This window comes from Vigna unguiculata, chromosome 7 (assembly GCF_004118075.2).
Source record: "Vigna unguiculata cultivar IT97K-499-35 chromosome 7, ASM411807v1, whole genome shotgun sequence".
Taxonomy (NCBI): Eukaryota; Viridiplantae; Streptophyta; class Magnoliopsida; order Fabales; family Fabaceae; genus Vigna; species Vigna unguiculata.
The window spans coordinates 23,775,129-23,796,162 of NC_040285.1; the positions used below are offsets into that span (position 1 = coordinate 23,775,129).

A 21,034-nucleotide genomic window follows, 5' to 3' on the forward strand; every position below is an offset into this window, starting at 1 on the left:
GTACGAAATCTATATATCTGTTTGAGAACAAGATTTATAGGAAGAGAATGAATCATCCTACCCTGTATGGCATAAGAGTGTAAAGGAAAGATTTAAATTTTCTAATAGGAGTAAAGATAAAGTAACTATTTACCGTTGATGAAAAAACTAATAGTTAATATTTAGTCGGTGAACTCTTTCTTTTTGGATTTTTTTTTGTCTGAAATATATTTTTCTAAATAAAATATAGAAAAAAAAAGCCTTTCTTCACTTTATTTATTAAATTAGACATTTTTATTACTAAGCTGGAACCACTCGGTCTCATCAAGAGTCATCTCATGTTATGAGTCGCAATTCACCGTATCTCTTAAAGGATCAATGATATCTGGATAGATGCAGTAGTTATCATAACTTAAGAAGCAAAAGTTTAACTTTGTAATTTTTTTTGAAAGTGTATATTTCAGAAAAAATTCTCTCAAAGCACATATTTTACACGAAAATATTGAAAGAGCAAACCAAGCAATTTATCAGACACAGTTTACTGTTAAGAACGTAACTACTACCATATATGTAAACAAAAAAACTGGAATATATGAGAGCCACTTAGAAACACTACTTATGTTCTGAATAGTTGAATTAAAGAAGCCGCATGCCTAAAGCAATAGCAACATTTATGCGGCTGAACTTAATTTCCTTTTGAAAAATGAAGTCCTGAAAGTGGATATAGTTAATTAATTATAGATATTAATTTAAATATTGATTTGGCTGTATCTGTAACCGTCCATCCACTCCCGAGTTGAGAATTCATGGATCTTGCTTTGCTTTGCTTCCACTCACAGCTTCTCAACTCACCATATTGCTCTCTCCATCTTTCTCTTTCGCCGCCCAAACTCATTCCACTTTTTTCCTGCTCATGCTTCACCAGTTTCTTCCACACTCATGCTGGTTTTTCTACTTTTCTCTTACTTAATTGCTTCCAATTGGCGCCTCAGAACTCAGATGTTGACCACAGTTTTATGGTTTTAACTAAACAACATTCTTAACTGCTGTCGCTGTTTCTTTATTAGATTGTGGCTAATTATGCGTTTATTAAGCTAACACGTTCGGTTAATCAAAGTTACAGCTAAAGCGCGAGCTATGTGTCTAGTAATGTTAAAAAGTGCTGCATTTAACATGCAAAAAGTTGCTGCCCAAAACTGAATCCTGTGTTTAAATTAAATGGTTTTACCTATCATAACCCAAAAAGAAAAAAGGAAAGTATGGCTTAATTAAAGGTAAGTGGCTGACTTTTGCAGCAATTGGCCTACCCAAGTTGACGAATAGTTATATTAAAAATACTCAAATCATGGATCACGTTATAGTGCCACCCATATACCATCTACACTATCCTATCCACATACGTACTTCTATACCCCATTTTTCCAATATATATCTCATAACATTTAGTAGTAGGTTGGTATATTTTCTGTAATTATCAGTAGAATAAAATTTACCTAATTTAGTGTTTGTGGGTTACAAGGAAGACACTGATTTCATGTTTGAAGGTTGAGTTAAGTGTTAATTGGAACTTTATAGTAGATAGAAAGAACCAGGACAAATTATATAAAAATATATATCTTACAAAATTAGGTTAAATATATTTTTCTTTCTCAAATTATTGATTAAAATCATATTTCATCCCTATTCAAAATATGCATCAATTTTGTTCTTACATGAAAAACTGTAACCGGCAAACGATAGTTATAGCTTCCCAAATTATTAAATGTATATATATTACTAATTCAACCATTACAAGTTAAGTATTAAGCAAAGTTAGTCGTATGGATAAATTTTTTTTATATAAACATATAAATATGGTGTAGATGTACTTCGCAAACTAAACCTTCGGGCTATCACCAACACAATCTGAAATATCATCTCTTTGCGACATAAAAGTGATTAAGTCATCAACCAATCAATTAAGTCATCAAAATATAAAATAATATCATTTAGCTTCCCTCACCTTAGTCAAGGAGGTTTTCCTCAAACAAAGATTTTCCTAGAACACCAAAACATACGAGATCCCTTAGATAAACAATGAAAATTCTAATTAGAGCTCTAAAGACTACCATTAGGATCAAAGAGCAACAAAGAGTAACTAAGAGCAACATTGAGTCACATTCTAGAGCTCACGTACAACTTAAGACCTAAAATACCTAAAATGTAGCAAACAAGAACTTACTCTATTTAACTTTCTCTTCAGTGGATTTTGTAGAGCTTCTCGTCAGAAACAATTCAATAGTAAAAAGATTGGAATCAAAAACTAAGAGAGAAGGTAAAAAGAACTGAGAGGAAATATTTCTTGAAAAGGGGTGATTTTTATAAAAATGAAGTTCATTAATTAAAACTCTATATATAACTCAACTTTTTATTATTAAAGTAGTCTCTTTTTTTTTATAAAAATCATCACTGCGCTAAATCTATTTTCTGGATTCTCACAATAATTACTAATGTTAGAGTATATATGTCTTTCCTGCAACCCTATCTCTCCTTACTACAACTTTCTCTAGACTCATCTATCATCACGATAAAGAAAGTTTAAATGAGGAGAGAAAGTTGTGAAAGAAAAGGGAGATTGTAACATTATTAGTTGTTCCAAGACATTTTACATTATAAAGAAGAAATTTATATATACTTTGAAGTAGGAAAAAAAATATAGTTTTAATCTATAGTTTAGAAACAAAAGGCATATTTATTCTTAGTTTATTTGCGATCACAACAATTTTTATGATTTTGTGAAATTGGACTACCTTGAATACGAGATAGATCCAAGTGAAGCTTGAAGTCGTTAGAAGCATCACTGACTTTTCAACTTGTGTTTTGTCTTACTTTTACAATGAAGTTTTATTTTCTTTTTTCTCATGTATAGGTTTTCGAGGTAACTACTATCCTAATTTTAGGTATTTTTGTTTGTAACATGTTGGGTTAAATGCTTCGTATGATTATTCATTTCCTTGTAATTTGTTTTGATGAACTTTCGTGACATTAGGAAAAAAAAAATAGTATTTTAAGAATTTTAGCCTTATTCTTATCAATAATATCTCAAATGAGACATTCCTCGTATAATTGTTATGAATTATTTTTCTCAAAAATCTCATAAATTAATTTAGGAGCAATGACTCAAGTTTTTAAAAACTTCTTTCCTTCAATCAATTAAGCATAATTTTAGTACAAAATGATCTCATAATATAAAATTTAAACATACCTCAATTCTATCCATTTCAACGCCTTTGAGATGGAACTATTAGTATTTCTGCATTCTTACATTCTTTTGTGCTAAAGAAAAACTACATATTTATTCTTTTGTTTTGTTCTAATTTATTGCCTTTAATTTTTTAAAGTAAATAAAAAAGTATTTTTCTAAACTTTCAATTAAAATGTTAGTGTTGTTTTATTAAGCAAACTCTCTTTCTTAAATCTAATTTAAATAAATTTTATTTAAATTTTCTGGAAAACCATAAACTTGAGTTACATCAATGAATAAGTGAATCAATACATATTCAAATTCAATGCCACTTTATTTATTAATTGACAATAGATTATCTAAACCTATGATACATGGATACGATATGAATATCGGATACAACACGTTTTTGATATGTAGATACGTTTATTTTAAAAATAATAGAATATGATACGTGATAGATACATGATATATAAATATTGAAAAGTTTACAAAAATTCTTAAAAACATAACAAATATGCGATTGTTATTGTCTCAATGAAAAATAAAAGTATATATACTAAAGTTGTCAACATAAAAAATATAAATTATTTCTATCATAATAGTACCACTACAAGAAAACTCTTAAATAAGATCAATCTTAGTAACCATAAATATGTTAGAGACCAATTTGCTAATTAGAAACCAATTTAGAGATCAATTATTTTGGTAGCTAATGTTATTGACCAATTTAGAACCAATTATTTTGATAGTCAAAACCTTGGTAGCTAATGTTAGTGACTAATTTAGAAATCAATTCATAATAAAAACTATTTTAATTATCAATTTAAAGACCAATTATATTTTTTTGAAACTATTTTAGTTGCCAATAATTTTTAATTTATAAAATTTATAAGTTGGTACTTAAATTGGTCATTATATAGTGACTAATTATTTTTTGTCATTAAAATTGATCATTATTCAAATATTTTCTTGTAGTGTACTACAAATTTATAAATTAAATATTTCATTGATAAGTATCGATAAAGTATCCTAAAGTATCGGACACAGATACGTATCAGACACGGATACGTGACTCAAATAGTATCAATACATCATAGATACAAACTCATTTTATCAAAATACCCCAACAACACCTACATAATAAGTAGTTTTATTTATTATTCTTTTAGCTTCTTTTTTTTTTCTTTTTTAAAACTTAGAATAATAGAAGGAGAGTGTTGAATGATTGTTGGAATAGGTTGATCTTTTTTTCCCTTTTTCTGGTGTATCATTTCCATTTATTGCTTTTAAAGTTTATGTACTATTGTTTTCCTTTTTTTCTTTTTGTATATATAAAAGTAACAGATAAAAAATCAAAGTCAGTAGTTAATAAATTTTAATCATGATTTAGTAAGTTCTAGTAAATTTGAATTATCCCTTTATAGCACCTTTAAAATTGATTTTGATAATTTAAAATATATTACAAAATGTTTTAACATATAAAAATCAATGTAAACGTACGATAAAGAAACAATACTAAAAATGTTAATGCTATGATTGATGTATACTTTTCTTAATGTGTCATTACACTTATTTCTCTCTGTTATATATAAGCATTAAATATCATTTGTAGTACATGAATTATTTTTCACTATTTGTTGTTGAACTACTTGAAAGCTTGTTATAGTTTACATGGATGATTAATCTCCTTTAAAAGGTCTTCCATTTCTTTTTTGCTTTGGGTCAAATGGTTCTATTTCGGGCTAATCAACATTGTCAACTGAACAATATTTGTGAAGTTAGTTTGTGGGCTAATCAATAACGGCCCAAGTATGGTTCCTCTTTACTCACATCGGGCCACAAACACTAAAATAATATAATTGAGATCTTTATTTATGCGTTCTATCAAATTTCTTTCTACATTTCATTATTCTGGATTTTAATTTTTGGAAGACACTAAATCAATTTTGGAAATATTTTTTTTCAAATAATATTTTCAAAATTGATTTAATATAATAAAAAATAAAATCTGAAATGATGATGTGTAGAAAAAATTTGATAGAGTGCAAAGATAAACTTTTACTTCAATTAATTCTCCATCCAATACATATATCAAGACCAAGCCCACCAGATGACGAAGATTTCAAATTCTCCATCTAACACTGCAGGCTACAGCCGGATAAATTACATAATCTAATATAATATTTCTAACTTAATATCAGGATCAAGTTTCAAAATGATTTTTTTATTTTTTAAAAAATAGACTCTTGCTAGGTGAACTTATTTGTTCGTTCGTTGAACAAGAAACAATGTTGAAATCATTGTAAATTTTCATGTCTCACTCACTGAATTCAAAGTATTTTTTATTGGATGAGACTTTAGGTTATTAGGCGAAAAAAAAAATCCAAAGTTGACTTCCACCTCTCTCGTGATTTCAAACTTTCATTTCTTTAAAAAAATATACAAGAAATAAGTAATAATCACTTCTAACAAAGAACAATGTTTAAGCAATTATTTTTAAAACATTAAATGAAAACAATTTATAGCATAAAATAAAGAGAATTAATACATGTAGTACGACAAATTATTATTACACTTGTCATATGTAAACCAAAATTGATCTTACAAAACTTCAATTCAATTCTCAAACTAATTCATAACAATGTCCTTAATTCTTAGCGTTACCTAATCAAATTGTTATTGATATATAATTTTCAATCCTATCAATATCCAAATATTTCATATCTAATTAGCTTCCTTGTTTAGAGTCAATTGGTTTTTGCAAGAAAAACCACTTCTAAAAGTTTCACAACTCATATAAAAAATAAATAAAAAAACTTTAAAACTTCAACTTATAAAGTAACACCACTTTAACAGATAATAAAAAACTTCCTACTCCTCAATTAAGAGAACTAACTATAGGAGAACAATAATATAATACTTAAATAAAAAAAATGTGACCAACTTACCTTAATTTAGTTATCCTTATCTACTGTGCGTGGAATCTAATAACAAATTTTAAATCCTAGAGAAAATATAAAATATTTAAAAATATATAGAGATGAAGTTTTAGAATATAAGTGAGTAATGAAATATATTTTAAGCCTATTTATAAGGAAAAATATATTTTGATAGCCTCTTTCTTTAAAAAAAAAAAACCACTTAACACCTTTTTTTTATTAATATGATAATAATGATAAAGGCTTTAAATTTGTACGCTTATTTATGTTTGCTACTATTATATCAGCAATAAAGAGATTGCTATTTTAGAAGCTGGATAGCAATCTATCATCACTATATCTATAAACATCTTTTGATAGTTACTTTATCTTACATTTAATTTAAATAAATGGAGTATTATACAAATAATTGTATTCAAAATAAAAAAAAGGAAAATAATTGTTTTAAGAAAGATTCGATAAATCTCGTGAGAGAAAGAATTTCATATAATAGCAGTTTTATTTATGTAAATATTTAAAATAACATTACCCGAAAAAAAAAAAAAGTTGACAAGGGTGAGAACAATTGATGCGTCTACGCTTCACACTTGTGGATGAGTGAAAGAAAAGAAACCAAATAAAAAAATGCCCTTGTTTAAAAAGGGTATTAAGAAAACGTAATAAACATCGAAAAAAAGTTTAAAAGTCAATACTTAAAAAATAGATATTTTAAATTGCGTGTCAAAAATGTTTAAAGCTAATTTAAAAAAGTATTTATCAAACAATATTAAGACTAGCAAAGACTAAATACATATTTCCAATGGTAAAACAATTTTAAAATTAGTTAAAAATATTCCCAATATAGCCATAAAAACTTAATAATTGAAAGATTTAAAACTTTGTTCAATATTTTCTTAACATATGTTTATATATAAGAGTGTTTGCAACATGATTAGATTCTATCTTTCACAAATAATCATTAAAATCAAATATAAAAACTAAATACCATTCAGCTTAGTTTCATTTTAATATAATATAAAGTTCAAATCGATGTTTACAATTTGTTTCAATTAATTTTTGAAATTTCATTAATAAAAATTTTACCCAAAAATTATAAAATATCCTTTTAAGAAAAAAACGTTATGGCTTTATAATGAACAATTGTTAAAGAGAGAGTTTCTAACACCCATACTCAAGGTAAAATATTCTTCTTTTGTCTTTTTATTTTATTATTTTGCTTTTTCAAAAAGCAAAAATGTTTTTTGAAAAAGTTTAATAGTTGAGAACTTGAATTCTCTCAATTAGTATGGTAGAGTTTCTTTTAGTTTGTGTTTTTATTATCGTTGGTATTATTAGAAGCTTAAAAGGTGACTAGTTTTTGGAGTTGTAACTATTTGGCTTTTTGTGGGATTTTAATCAAATTCCAATGAAAACCGACGATTTGACATTTAAAGTTAATTGAAGTAATTGGAAATAAGTGTTCTATTAGAATTTGAAGGTTGGGTTTTAAATGGATTTAAGTGTTGGGGCAGCCACTTTTGAATTAAGAATATATATATATATATATATATATATATATATATATATATATATATATATAGAGAGAGAGAGAGAGAGAGAGAGAGAGAGAGAGAGAGAGAGAGGGGGGAGAGCTGGCTAGTTAGTTAAATTGGAGTGCAAAAACATGTTGATATTAAAGTTTTGGAATTTTCAAGTAAAAGTACTTATTTAATAAAATATGATTGGATTAAATTGTGTATATTAATTGATAGACCTAGTTGAATTCATATAATGACTTATTTGGATTTGTAACTACACGAAGAAAGAAAGAAATTTGTAGAAATGTTGGTTTTACATAGTTTGTTTAGTGGATTAAGATTCACTCATCGAATTTCGACTTAAAAGAGAGTTTGCTAAAAAAACATATTCATCCAACAGATTTGGGTAAATTAGTTCAACAAATTAAATTCATCTAACTAATACAAGTATGAGAGTTGTGAACTATTTCAAATTAATTTGCTCAATGAATTAGACTGGATAATTTGTCGAATGACTTTAAATATGTTTGGCAAAAATAAACATGACGTCAACAAAGATGTATTTTAAATTAATTTGTAAGTGAACGAACTATGTGATAAGTGTGATACATATTTATTATAACTTCTTATTTGTCAAAAAAAAAAAAATCGTTCATATCCCAAACTTTGATATATTTTGTCTTCCAAAAATTAAAAACAAATGAAAATAATTATTTTAACTTAATTACATTAAATTTTTTTGACGTATTAAACATGTTTTCTGTTTGACATTAAAGCGATCAAATGGTGTAAACAATTTAAATGCTAGTATGAAACGTTTTTGTCACATCAAAAAAATTTAATATAATTAAATTAAAAGGACTATTTGCATTCATTTTTAAAGTTTGAAAATCAACCTGTATCAAAATTTTGAATATGACCGAATTCTAATTTTGCGTGAAAGTTCAATTTAATTTTGTTGGAAAGATAATGAAAATAACAAAAGGGAAGGTCAATTATCTCTTATATAAATATAAATAATAGATAAAACAATAGGATACACCAAATATAAAAGAGAGAAAACACCCAACATTTTTTTAACATAGAAAAATCATTAGAACGAAGAAAAAAAAATCAATAGACCTAGTTTAGTACAACTTTCATTAATAATAATTAATGAATACATTATGTGTTCTTGAAAGTCTCATATGCATGTATAACAAGATAAGAAATCCTAATGCTGTGTTTGGATAAAGCATTTTAACGAAGTAATTCATTATTTTAAAGAATTTAGATTTCTTTGTGATAAAATCCTTTGTTTGGATAGAGAACTTAAAAAACATTTAAGATGTAAGCATTTTTTGAAGTATTTCAATTAGCTAAATAACCAGAAATTTAAATACTCTCAAAATAGGTGAAATTTTAAATTATTCTCGCCTAACCTCACACTCTAGACATCTCTGGTAGAGTTGTCAATTTGGCTCGGTCCGTAGGTGAGCTCGATGAGTCGGGTCAACGACTCCACGAGCAGGGGGGTCCAACGACCAAGACGGACCAGGCTGGCCCAACGACCTAGACAGGTCGGGCAGGCCCGACGACATAATCGGGTGGGGAAGGCTGATGACACAAACGGGCCAACAGACCCAACGATCCACACGTATCGGACTGCCCTGATGACACAAAAGGGTTGGGCGAACCCGACAACCAAGACAGGCCAATCGAACTCAACGACCAAGACATGCTCGACGATCAAGACGGATCAGACAACCAAGACGAGCTAGACAAACTCGACTAAGACGGGCCGGGCAGGCTCAACGACCAAGATGGGCTCGATAAACAAATTATAATTTCATTTTTTATTACACAAACAAATCACACACAACTTATATAATATATTATTCTTTTATTTACTAAAATGCACCCTCATAAATTAAGTTAAAAAGTTGATCCACTTTTTTAATCAACAAAGAAATATAATTGATTGTGAAACACTTGAGAAATATTCCGACTCTTTTACAAAAAATACATACTTAACTTTTCGTTACATATTATAGCATAGTCAAAAAAATAATACCTACCAAAATCATGCTAATCTCCTTATAAATTATCACAAAAAAGTCTACTCAGAACTCTATGAATATAACTAGAATGAATTCATGAAGTTATTGTTTCACTCCTTCTTTGTATTTTATTTTTGTAGCACAATATTGGAACTTTTAGCACCTTCATATACTCCTCTTGTAAACTTGTAGGGATAAATATTTCCATAAATACCTTAGCCAAAAGTCAATAACATAAACTTCATTTTAGAATGTATTTGCTAATATGACACCTGCAAGCAAAAAAAATAGCTTGTCTAGACCTCAAAGTCTAGATTATAAAACTAAAAATTATGTACAATTATCTTCGTATATTATTCTATCATAAACATGAACAGAGATTTTGTGATTAGTTCCTACTTACAAAAAATAATATAGAACAAAAGCATCAATTAAAAAATAAATTGATATTTTGTATTTTAATATTTCAACCATGTTTATGTTTTCACTTGGACCACACTAAAACAGCTAAAAATATTCCAAATGTGCTTGAATTTACCCAAATTCCCATTTCAGTTGATTGATTATGTTCTTCACTGTTCCTAACAGCAGAATTTAAGCTTTTTTTAATAGCACTCATCACACACATAGAAAACAATAGAATGAGCACTTGGTTTGCCACCTGTTATGAAAAATATTTAAGACGTTGATGAATTGCAAGCCACCACCTAACCTCGTTGGAAGATATTTGGAAAAAGCAGGAATAATACTACCCACTTGACTTTCTCACACATCACCACCTCAATTTCAGTTCCCATTCTGTACAACAATCCATGCATATCCATCTTATTTCTAAATATCAAATTATGAAAAAGGAACAAGAAAAGATGCCAAATAAGAGAAATTTAGGACAACACTATGGTGGACCACCAAAAAGTAAATAAATTTATATAGTTAGTTATTTAGAAGAATGTGAATTCATATATATATATATATATATATATATATATATATATTGTATTCCATTTAATTCGCATATGCATGTGTTGTTGAATAGAAATGTGAAATTGAATAAAAACCTTAGCCTATGTTATGTTTGATGATTATGATAATTAAGATTAAGATAAACTACAAAAACAAATAATCACAAAAAACATTGAGTGACCGCCAAAAAAGTAAAAGGAGGTGATGAAGTTGTTAAATTCAAGCCTTTTATAATTATGGTTTGTTTTAGCTTTAAAACATATATAATATTAATTAGTGAATGTAAATTTTAGAACGTATAATAATACCTTTATTCTTTTGGTAGAACCACATATTTGTTCATAAGAGGTAAATTTGGTTTAAGTTGAATATGATATCAGGGCAAATTGACATAGTTATTTAGCATTTTTGAGTTAAATTTTTGTTATTTTGGTTGTTGTGTGTGAGTGGTAGCAAGAAGAGAGAGATTAAAAAAGCGTGGGCGAGAGATGACGTCACACATCACCAATGTTGGTGGGGACTGACAAACGCGTCAGCGCCTATAACACAAGAAGACAGTTATATTACTCGGTCGGCGCTATGAAAATTTCTCATATTACCCCTCTCTCAACCGTAACCAACTCTCAAGTCAAAACTGACAGCTTACACAACTGAGGACCTTCCGGTCATTTCATATACGCAACTCCCCAACTCTTCAAAGGTCACACGTCAACCTGCAAACACTGTCACGTGTCGGTTAAGCCAAGCCTCAACGCGTGCGAGGCAAATGCGCTTGTGATCCCAGAAACTCCACGTGTCCGTGAAGCCAACTAGGGTACCGGCAGCCGCCGGTTCCAGGGTGAGCCTCTTATATGGCGTTTCAACCCCTTCGTGGCAGAAGTTTTTGATCACCAATCCCAACAGAAACCGCGAGAAAAATCCCCAGAAATCTCAACAGAAGAGAAGAGAATCGAAACAGTTTTGTAACGTCAATCAAGTATTTTTGGAACATAGCACAACAGTTTTCAGCTCTATACAGCGTCGGATTTGGATCAGCTTTCGCGTGAGAAGTTTAGAGGAGGAAAGAGAGAAACCACAGAACATGGTGGCTGAAGCAGAGGTTGTGTGTCAACAGAACATGGGTGTGTTGGATGTGAAGCATTTTCAAAACAAGGGAAGCGATGTTCACGAGATCGGAGATACAGATGCTAATTTGCCTCCGAATTTTGACCGAGTTCGTGTCACTGAGTTGGTCTCTGCCGAGTTACTCACTTCACAAGAAGTTAGATTCTGAAAACCCTCGTTTTCGTTTTTTGATCTTATGAATTTGCTGTGTCTCTGTTGTTGGATGACATAGATGGTTATAGAGTCTGAAGGGGTTCTTTAATTCTTGCTGTTCGCTTGCTCAATCATGAAAATTCTTTGATTTCGCTTTCTCGGATCAAGTCCTTTCTAGAAAGGAAAATTTCTTGAAACATTTGGATCAGGGGTTAGCGTGATTGTTGAACTTAGGTGAAGATAGCTGAATTTTGTTGATTTCCTTTAGGTTATTTACTTCCATGTTTTACCTGTGAAATTTTGGAACGAATGTTTAGGTTAACGGTTTATTTACGATGATTCCAATTGTGTCTTAGCAATAGTAAGGGAATCTGCCTGTTCATTTGAAGTAGAAATTATTGGTTGAGATGGATGTGTCTGGGATGGATTTTGTTGCAGTCGGTACCTAGAACATTGTTGCTCGCTTACATCTGTTGCTGATCAAATCCTCCATGGATATCTTCGTAAATTTGCAATAGATTTTAGAAGTTCTGATTTGATTGTTAGCTTGTGGTCTTTTTTTGGTTTGGAGAATTAATATTTCTAGGGGATTAAATTAACAGAGTTTTGCAGAATAGTACCATCCAGTCCTTCGATATATTGATTCTTGTTTTACTGATTTGTATTTAATTGTCCTTGTGTAGGATGCTAAGTCTGCAGACAGGATCTCAGATGCTGCTCTTGAATCTGCGGTTCTGCAGTTTATACCTTCCCTCCGTTCAGGTAGTTTTGCTGACATTGGACCAAGGAGATACATGGAAGATGAACACATAAGGATAGATGATTTGTCATCTCATATGGGATCACTATACAACTTTCCCAAGCCAAGTGCCTTTTATGGGGTAATCAATTTTTCATCTCTGTCTCTTGAACTTGTCCGTTCTTATTCTAAATTTAACTGAGGTTTGGCAATATCCTAGGTGTTTGATGGCCATGGAGGACCTGAAGCTGCAGCTTATATAAGAAAAAACGTCATAAAGTTCTTTTTCGAAGATGTCAGTTTCCCACAGACTTCTGAAGTCAATAGTGTATTTCTTGAAGAGGTAGAGGATTCCCTCACAAAGGCATTTCTTTTGGCTGATTCAGCTTTGGCCGATGATTGCAGTGTGAATAGTTCATCAGGCACCACGGCCCTCACTGCTTTGATATTTGGAAGGTAATACATACTTCACATTCTTGGTTCTTTATTAGTACACTCTTAGCAGCTTACTGGATTATATTTATCTCTTTACTTGAGTTGTGTTTGCATAAACTTTTCCATTATCATTCATAGAAAATAAAAGAAACAAAATAAGTTTTTCCCACCAATTTAAATAAGCTTATTGATAAGCTAAAATAAGCTTTTAAATATGTTAAGGAGTTAACTATTACAAATTAGTTTGTCTAATTTTACCTTATGGAAAGTTTATCAGAATAGGTAACACGTGCAGTGTCTTTAAATTAAATCCTGTTCATGTGCATTCATGTGCATTATTGGGGTGTTCTCTATCATTGCTTCAACATTGATTGTCCTTTCATCGGAATTCACATTTCTTCGACCTGCCAATATTTGGATAGATTTTGCTTTTAATACGTCTCTAATCTATGAATATTTTTAGATTGAATGCAAATGTCTTTCCTTCTCTATATTTGCTTTGCTGATATCTGCTAAGCTTCTTTCAGGCTTCTAATGGTGGCCAATGCTGGCGACTGCCGAGCAGTTCTCTGTCGCAAAGGAGAGGCCATTGACATGTCTCAAGATCACAGACCTATTTATCCATCAGAGCGGAGGCGTGTTGAAGAATTGGGTGGCTACATAGATGATGGATATCTCAATGGGGTTTTATCAGTTACTCGAGCACTAGGCGACTGGGACATGAAGTTACCTAAGGGTGGTCCCTCACCTTTGATTGCAGAACCTGAGTTCAGGCAAGTGGTTCTAACAGAGGATGATGAATTCCTCATCATAGGATGCGATGGCATATGGGATGTCATGTCAAGTCAGCATGCAGTTAGCCTTGTTCGCAGAGGCCTGAGAAGGCATGACGATCCTGAAAAATGTGCCAGGGACCTGGTTATGGAGGCACTACGCCTGAACACATTTGATAATCTCACTGTCATCATTGTATGTTTTTCTTCCCTCGACCACATGGAGCCAGAGCCATCCCCTCCTCGCCAACGGAAATTGAGATGTTGTAGCCTCTCTGCAGAGGCTCTTTGTAGCTTGAGGAGCTTGTTGGAAGGCAGTGCTAGCAACTGAATGTGTGTACATACACAGTTCATCGAATAATGTTGAGTTCATACATGCTGTTTTTGGCTGCTTCAGTTTAGACATTGGAAAAAGCAGCCATCATTTTTTTTAACGTGGTCCGGTGGATGTACATAATCGGGGATAGAGGATGGCGGTGTAAATATGTACTGTCGTTAACATTATTATTTTTGTACTATACCCAATTTTTGTTGACTGCAATATTCATGTCAGATTCTTGTGTGTCAATAAAACTGTTCTTAATGTCTTAGTTTCTGTTCCATTATTTGTCGGCAATTATGTGAGGTGCAGATTGGGTGAACCTCATTTTTATTTTCATTTTCACAAAAGTATAGACTCGGCATAGGACTAACTGGAGCTTCGGTCCTCCAGAAGGTTTTGCAAATTTTATTCTAGGATCTCAATTCAAACATTTTTTAAGTGTTCAAAGCAGCTTTACAAATTTCGAATGTGTTTATTATGCATTAAGACTATTCTTTAACATAATTTACACTTGAATGTTGACTAATCATTCATGCAGTAAGATCATCCTTCAGTAATTCAATCAATGGACAAAAAGTTAAATCAATATGAAAAAAATCAGCTATGCTTATAGAAAAGTAGCCCTGCTATAAAATTCAGGACAATCATAATAAAATCTTAGGTGTAACTTTTGGCGAATGTAGCAAATCTTTCCAAACCACGTTGAAGTAAACCTTCAAGGAAAGGTTGCAGTGCCTGCAAATTAGATCAAGAAGGGGAGAACATCAGAAAAAAGGTTCTAAAGGGTATGAAAGGTGCGAAATGAAATAAATTATAACTGGGTGAAAGTCCAACACAAGCGAATGAAACTAGTAAAATAGTTTAACCATTCCTCTGAACTTTTTTCTATCCCCTAATTTGCTCACACTAAAGGATAATTAGAGGTTCTATCACGGTTTTTGTCAACCTAAGCCATCATGAACATAATTATTTTCCGATCAGATTGCTCACCGATGCCACTGGAGCTAAAAGTTGAGGAACCTCATACGAGACTGTAAGCTGTAACGGACAAAAATGCAGTAGTTAGTGCTAAGGGCCGCCGAGGTAGAAAAATGGATAAAAGAACATGCATTATCACTTTCAAGTTCTCCCAATTTCTTGATAGAAGTTAAATGCGTGGAAAAAAAATGTTCATGGGACCAACATGAAAAATTATTACATAGATGCATACATGTAGAGCACCACCTAGTTGTGCAATGGACTGATAGGAAGACGCGATTAGTTGGACCATTAGGAACATGCAGCTAGTTTGACAAATACTCAGTGAGAATTAAAATTAAATAGGTGTGCAAAAATTCATATAAAGGACCTTACTTCTACTACACACGATGAAGGGCCTTTCGGATAGAATCGTACAGCACCTCTGCCACATGAGAAATCATGCAATTAAAAATCTTAAAAATACTGAATAATGCAACATAGTCTCTTTAGTGGTCATCACATCTAGTTTTTATTATACACAGTGTACACAAACTAGACTATGACAAGCACTGGTGAAACCCATGATTCTAGTGTGAAAGCTGAAAATGATATGATAGTGGATAACAAATAGGACCCACGGTATGAGAGCTCTGTTCTAGAAGGAATAACTGTAGTACTCGTTTGAGTTAGTTAACTTGACAATGAGTTTAGGGTAAGGGTGTTATATCATCCGTATTTCAGAAAATACTCGGACTTATCTCCATGCTCACATGAGTAACAACTTTAATCCTCATTTCTTTACTCATTGAGTATCTATACGTCGCAACCTTTACCAGTACTTATGTATAAATTCCACAAATCAATAAAAAAATAATTAAAAATTACTTCAAAATTTAATTCTTGGTGGTAAATGCACCTGATCTTTTTTATTTTTCATAATAGCATTGACATCAAAAAACATATCTATTGTTCAGTTCAAAATTCACAATGGAAGTTGTATGCAGAAATATATTTATATTATTTAATTTAATATGCCTATTTTAATGTTTTAACAGAGCACGTAACATACTTTATTTAACTCCAGAAAAGGCTTTATATTAATGTTGGCTCAGGATTCACAAAGGATTCTTTTGGTCGTTGGTGTATCATTTGTTAAATGTTCCTTTATATATTATCTTTGTCAAGATTGACCACATTTATCTCATTTTAATAAAAATTCCATGTTACCTTTGAAAAAATGGAAATTTCATTCTTAAATAAAATAAAATAATTATAACATTAAAAAGGAATCCAAATATAACAAAAAAATTAAAGCGTAACCTTAAGTCGTTCAAACATAAGTCATAACTAAACAACATTGAAAACATAGTCCTCTAAAACAATCATTATGAAATTTGCATTAACGGGCATAATTATTTACACAAATAAATATTTCAATTACATACATACATACATACAAATAAATAAATTATAGGGATGAGATGAGGCGGGGCGTGGTAGGTACTATATTATCTTAACCACACTTAACTCTGTTAAAATTTGCAAGTAAATACCTAATATGGACCCATCCCATTAAGCAAGTTCCTTACCTATGTGAATACTTTTGAGGATATCCAAAGAGTCAAGATCCACTTTGTCATATCCCTATGTGCTGATTGTTAGTATGTTAGTGGAATGCTTTCCGTGATGTGATAGGGTATTTAGAGGGCTGGGGTGCATGAGAGAGGGGGATTCATGAACCTTGGATTTGGCATTCATCATGTGGGGCAGAAAACTTTGCTCTAAGGAGCTAGGCTTTGGCAAGGCCTGTTCATGGTTCGGTTTAGCTAAGAACACCAAACAAAATTGAAAACAAGTCGTCCAAACCAAACTGGAAAAAAATTTCACCTAAACCAACTGAACTGTCTTTTAAATGAGAATAGAAAAAGCTCCTTTAAGAAAAAACTCGTTACCTCCTGAGCGAAAAACAAACTGAATTTCCTTGAATCAAACTGAACAATGGGACAATTTGTCCGAACCAATCCAAACTATTTCCTTTTTAACTTACGCTTTAGTTTGGTTAATGATTCGAATTGGTTCACTAATACATTTTGAACAACGCTTGCTCTGGCATTTTCTGTTTCTGTGAAAGTTTTCTTAAAAATGAATAAAATCAGACTAAACAGGAATTGTCTAAGTTGTAGACCTGGTTCCAACATTTTACGAGTCTCAAGACAAAATAACAAAATAAAGCCTCCTTTAATATTCAACTCTTGCTAACCAGTGTCTTAAGAGCATTGATTAAGAAAATAAAAAGGAGAAAGTTTTTATTGTAAGTCACGCAGGAACGCATTTAAAAATCATGAAAGAGCATCTTCTACGCATCTAAATTAAAAACTCAACTAAATATTAGGGCAATGGATAGCATTTCCCAATATATTTCAAAATATAAATATATATTCTTTAATGATATATTTTATTGCGTATAAAATATTTCTCTACTTATACATATCCACACATATACAAAATGTCTTAAGTGAAGAGGGGTTTCATCATTTGCGAAAATTAAGATTGTTATTGGAAAATTTTCTCTTTTCTCACATTAAAGTTGTGTAAGAAAAATATGGGGTCTTCAACTCGTCCCTCAGTATCAAGTGCTAATCATGATTTATGCAGCAAATGTATCTTAGCTACAGTTAGATAGTTTGAACGAGATATAGCTAGGTATTCTTTAATCATGCTAGAAGCATCCCATTCACATTCTTAGAGTTTACTACAAGTGCAAAGGGATAGATGTATCTAATATCTTAATGCACCAACACGACATAGATAAAGGTAAGGAGGAAAAGGGTAACCTAATTACTAACGATAGTCACTGCTATAAAGGTGGAAGGGGCTTTTCACTCCGTGAAATTACATGACAGTTTATATCTTAAGCCCAAAAGTTGGATAGTGACATTCCTTACCAGCAAAATATTACTATAAAAACCAGCTAAGGACTAAGGTGTTTAATTTATAGGATATATATTGCAATAAACTACTTTTATGTTGCATTCATTGCTGAATTTAATACACACATAGGATGAGGCATAAGAATCTTTCTCTTTATGATTTTCGGACACTATTGTGAGCAAGGATTTATCCTCCCTTCTCTTTTTGGTATTCATATATAAGAAAAAAGGCATAAATCTACATCATAAAGTAAATTGAGCCAATTAAGCATAAGCTGAGTGAATATTACTCAATACTATGTATGGGAAACAAACAAAAAGCAAGAAATGTGAAGCAAGACAACAATACAATGATGCATGCATCACACATTTCCGTCTAAATTTACTCTAGATTCCTCTGCTCTCCTCTTTCTATCTTCTTTTGGCAAAAGTTAATAGTACAAATAAAATTCTGTTAATTTTCTATATTACTTCAGCACATCATCAAGCATTCCAAGTTCACCCTGGTAGCTGATCTAAATATGATGCATTACCACTGCTAGGAAAAACTATAATAAAGCTTGGACAGTTCAATATGATATAAAGGATAGTTAGTCGGTGAACAAAGATGGTGTATCTGAACTTTTCTTTGTTGTTGTCATAAATCTCAAATATCTTCACACAATGATGAACCGCCAAAAATTAATAAATCACTTAGCAAAATATGCTAGTAAGTTACCTGTTTGGAAGACCTTCCATAGATCGCCAGTGGATTTTCTGATTTGGAATGGGCTGCAAGAAGGTGATATAACATGAAATCAATTGTAATTTGTAACCAAAAGAGAATTTTATTGGGAAAAAAGAATTATAGTATTAGGTTGGGGATCTTTTCCTGCATATTACGAGCAAGCCAAGAGAATTCAATATCACGACCAAAGGCCTTATACTTCAAGGTCCACCGTGAAAGATCAGGTTTGTCTGGCAGTATCTGCGGAACAAATACAACATTTGCATAAAATCAAAATGCTTTTTTTTTTTTTCAGTTCATGATTATTGAACGAAAATTACAGGGCTTCAGTACTCATAGGCACCATTTGGATTCAAATAAAAAATACCTAGACCCTGATTGTAATGTCAGGTCATCCTTCCTTGGCAACAAGGCAGGGGTCAAAGATTTCAAACACAGTTACTTGCTTGACTAAGCAAGGAAAAAAAGCAAAAATACCATATCTACTGTGCTACACTTAGCAAACAATCATTGCTGATTATTTACGACGACATTTATAACTTATTAGGTACCATAATATCCTAAGATTTCCTATGATGCGAAGAAAAACAGGAGTACAAGATATAAGTCACATGTAAACAATTACGGGAGTGTATTTCCCCCACCCCTTACAAGGCCCTATTTCACTAATCCAGCAAAATGATCCGTAAAATAGACGGTGAGAAGGAAAGCAAGCATACCTGAACAGAGGAAATAAAGGGCATCCATTTTGGGATGGCTTCGCGATCGGAATAACAAGCATATGCTACAGAGATGGGCACATCAATCTGCATCTTTACCCTGAAATTGGAAATACACTTTTCTAGTTATCAACCCCAAGCATTGTAATTAAGGCACTATCAGGAGTGGAAGAGGGTTTCTAAAGCACTCATTCAATCACACCTCAGCAGGCAAATGTGAAACTGTGTGAAATGAATCATACAAACGTAAAATTCTCAGTAAATGGGTTTCATAGTAGCTGCTGAGATATCAATAGTTAATTATAAGAAGCTTAATCGGTAACAAGAAGTAAAATATGAAGGGTGTGAAAGAAAGGAGATACGTGCAATCCTGCCACTCCATGACAGGGGAAAAGCGCTTGAAGCCACGGAAGGTTGTGGTTCGGTTGGAAGAAGCAGTGTGAGTGAGCCTGAAGAAGAGAAGATTGGAGGAGAGAGGAGTAGCGGGGAACTTAATGGAGGTGAAATTGGCGGCAAATGTGGCTCTGCAAGTAGACTTGAAGGTGATCAAAGGTGGTTTGGAGCCTACCACGGCTGCATACATGGTCAAATTTTTCAGTATTCAGAGACACACTTCTCTCGCCTCTCTTTCCCTCCGTGACAATCGTGAGGATGTGTCATACGAGAATCAGCATCGCACGTTTATGCGATGCCCAGATGTTGTGGTGACGCTGATGGATCCCACTTCATTTTATTTGCTCGCTGAATACTTAAATGCAACCATGGGCTTTCCGATCTTCAACATGCACCTGAGGCCCAAACCAAACTTCAAGCCCGGTTTAATTAACTCACCCACCCTTCAAACTCCGGAACCTTCATAGTGTGTAGATGAGGCAATTTAATATAGAATAATTCATTTATGTGAATTGTTTGGGTAAGTGAATTAAAATTATAAATTTTAAGAAAAATATTTTAAATAATAAAAATAATATAAAAGTTCCATCTTCAAGTTGGTTAAGGTTAGTGCTAAAGTGAGTTTGACTTCACTACAAGATTTTTATTAACTTTTATATATAAAATATTCAACTAGGATCGAAGGTCAAATCGACTTAACATGTGTTGAAGGTCAAATCTAGTCAATTTTGACCGAAGGTCGAGATAAATCCACTGAGGTTGAAGGTCCAGTCGACTCACCCCCAATTAAAGGGTCAAATCTTCAGTATTGGCTTACTTGAGTCAAACTTTAACTTAAGCTGACTTAAGTAAACCTTCAACTTGGGTTAACTTAGGTCAACCTTCGATCCAAGTTGACTCAAATCAACCTTCGACCCAAACCAACTCAACTCAACCTTCGACTTGAGTCATTCGACCTAGGCCAACTCGACTTCACCTTAGGCCTAGGTGGACTTAACTTGATTGTTCAATCCAACTAACTCAAGTTGATTCTTCTACCTAACTTACTTAAGTTTACCTTTGGCTTAGGAGACTTAGGTTAAGCTTCGCCCAGGTCGACTTACGCTTAAGCAAATT

The 21,034-nt window shown here is 31.9% G+C and overlaps 2 protein-coding genes across 2 annotated transcripts; one reads left to right on the forward strand and one right to left on the reverse strand.

Moving 5' to 3' along the window:
- Window positions 1-11,529: 11,529 nt before the first annotated feature.
- LOC114190332 (probable protein phosphatase 2C 49) lies at window positions 11,530-14,457 on the forward strand. The gene is made up of 4 exons (XM_028079171.1): window positions 11,530-11,924; window positions 12,604-12,801; window positions 12,880-13,115; window positions 13,622-14,457. The coding sequence occupies exons 1-4, from the start codon at window positions 11,745-11,747 to the stop codon at window positions 14,196-14,198; spliced, it is 1,191 nt and encodes a 396-aa protein (XP_027934972.1). The 5' UTR covers window positions 11,530-11,744; the 3' UTR covers window positions 14,199-14,457.
- A 192-nt stretch (window positions 14,458-14,649) lies between these two features.
- LOC114190333 lies at window positions 14,650-20,258 on the reverse strand. Its single transcript, XM_028079172.1, has 7 exons — window positions 19,888-20,258; window positions 19,526-19,625; window positions 18,951-19,046; window positions 18,798-18,850; window positions 15,543-15,591; window positions 15,180-15,227; window positions 14,650-14,924 (listed from the first exon to the last, which is right to left on the reverse strand). The coding sequence occupies exons 1-7, from the start codon at window positions 20,106-20,108 to the stop codon at window positions 14,847-14,849; spliced, it is 645 nt and encodes a 214-aa protein (XP_027934973.1). The 5' UTR covers window positions 20,109-20,258; the 3' UTR covers window positions 14,650-14,846.
- Between the last annotated feature and the right edge of the window lie 776 nt (window positions 20,259-21,034).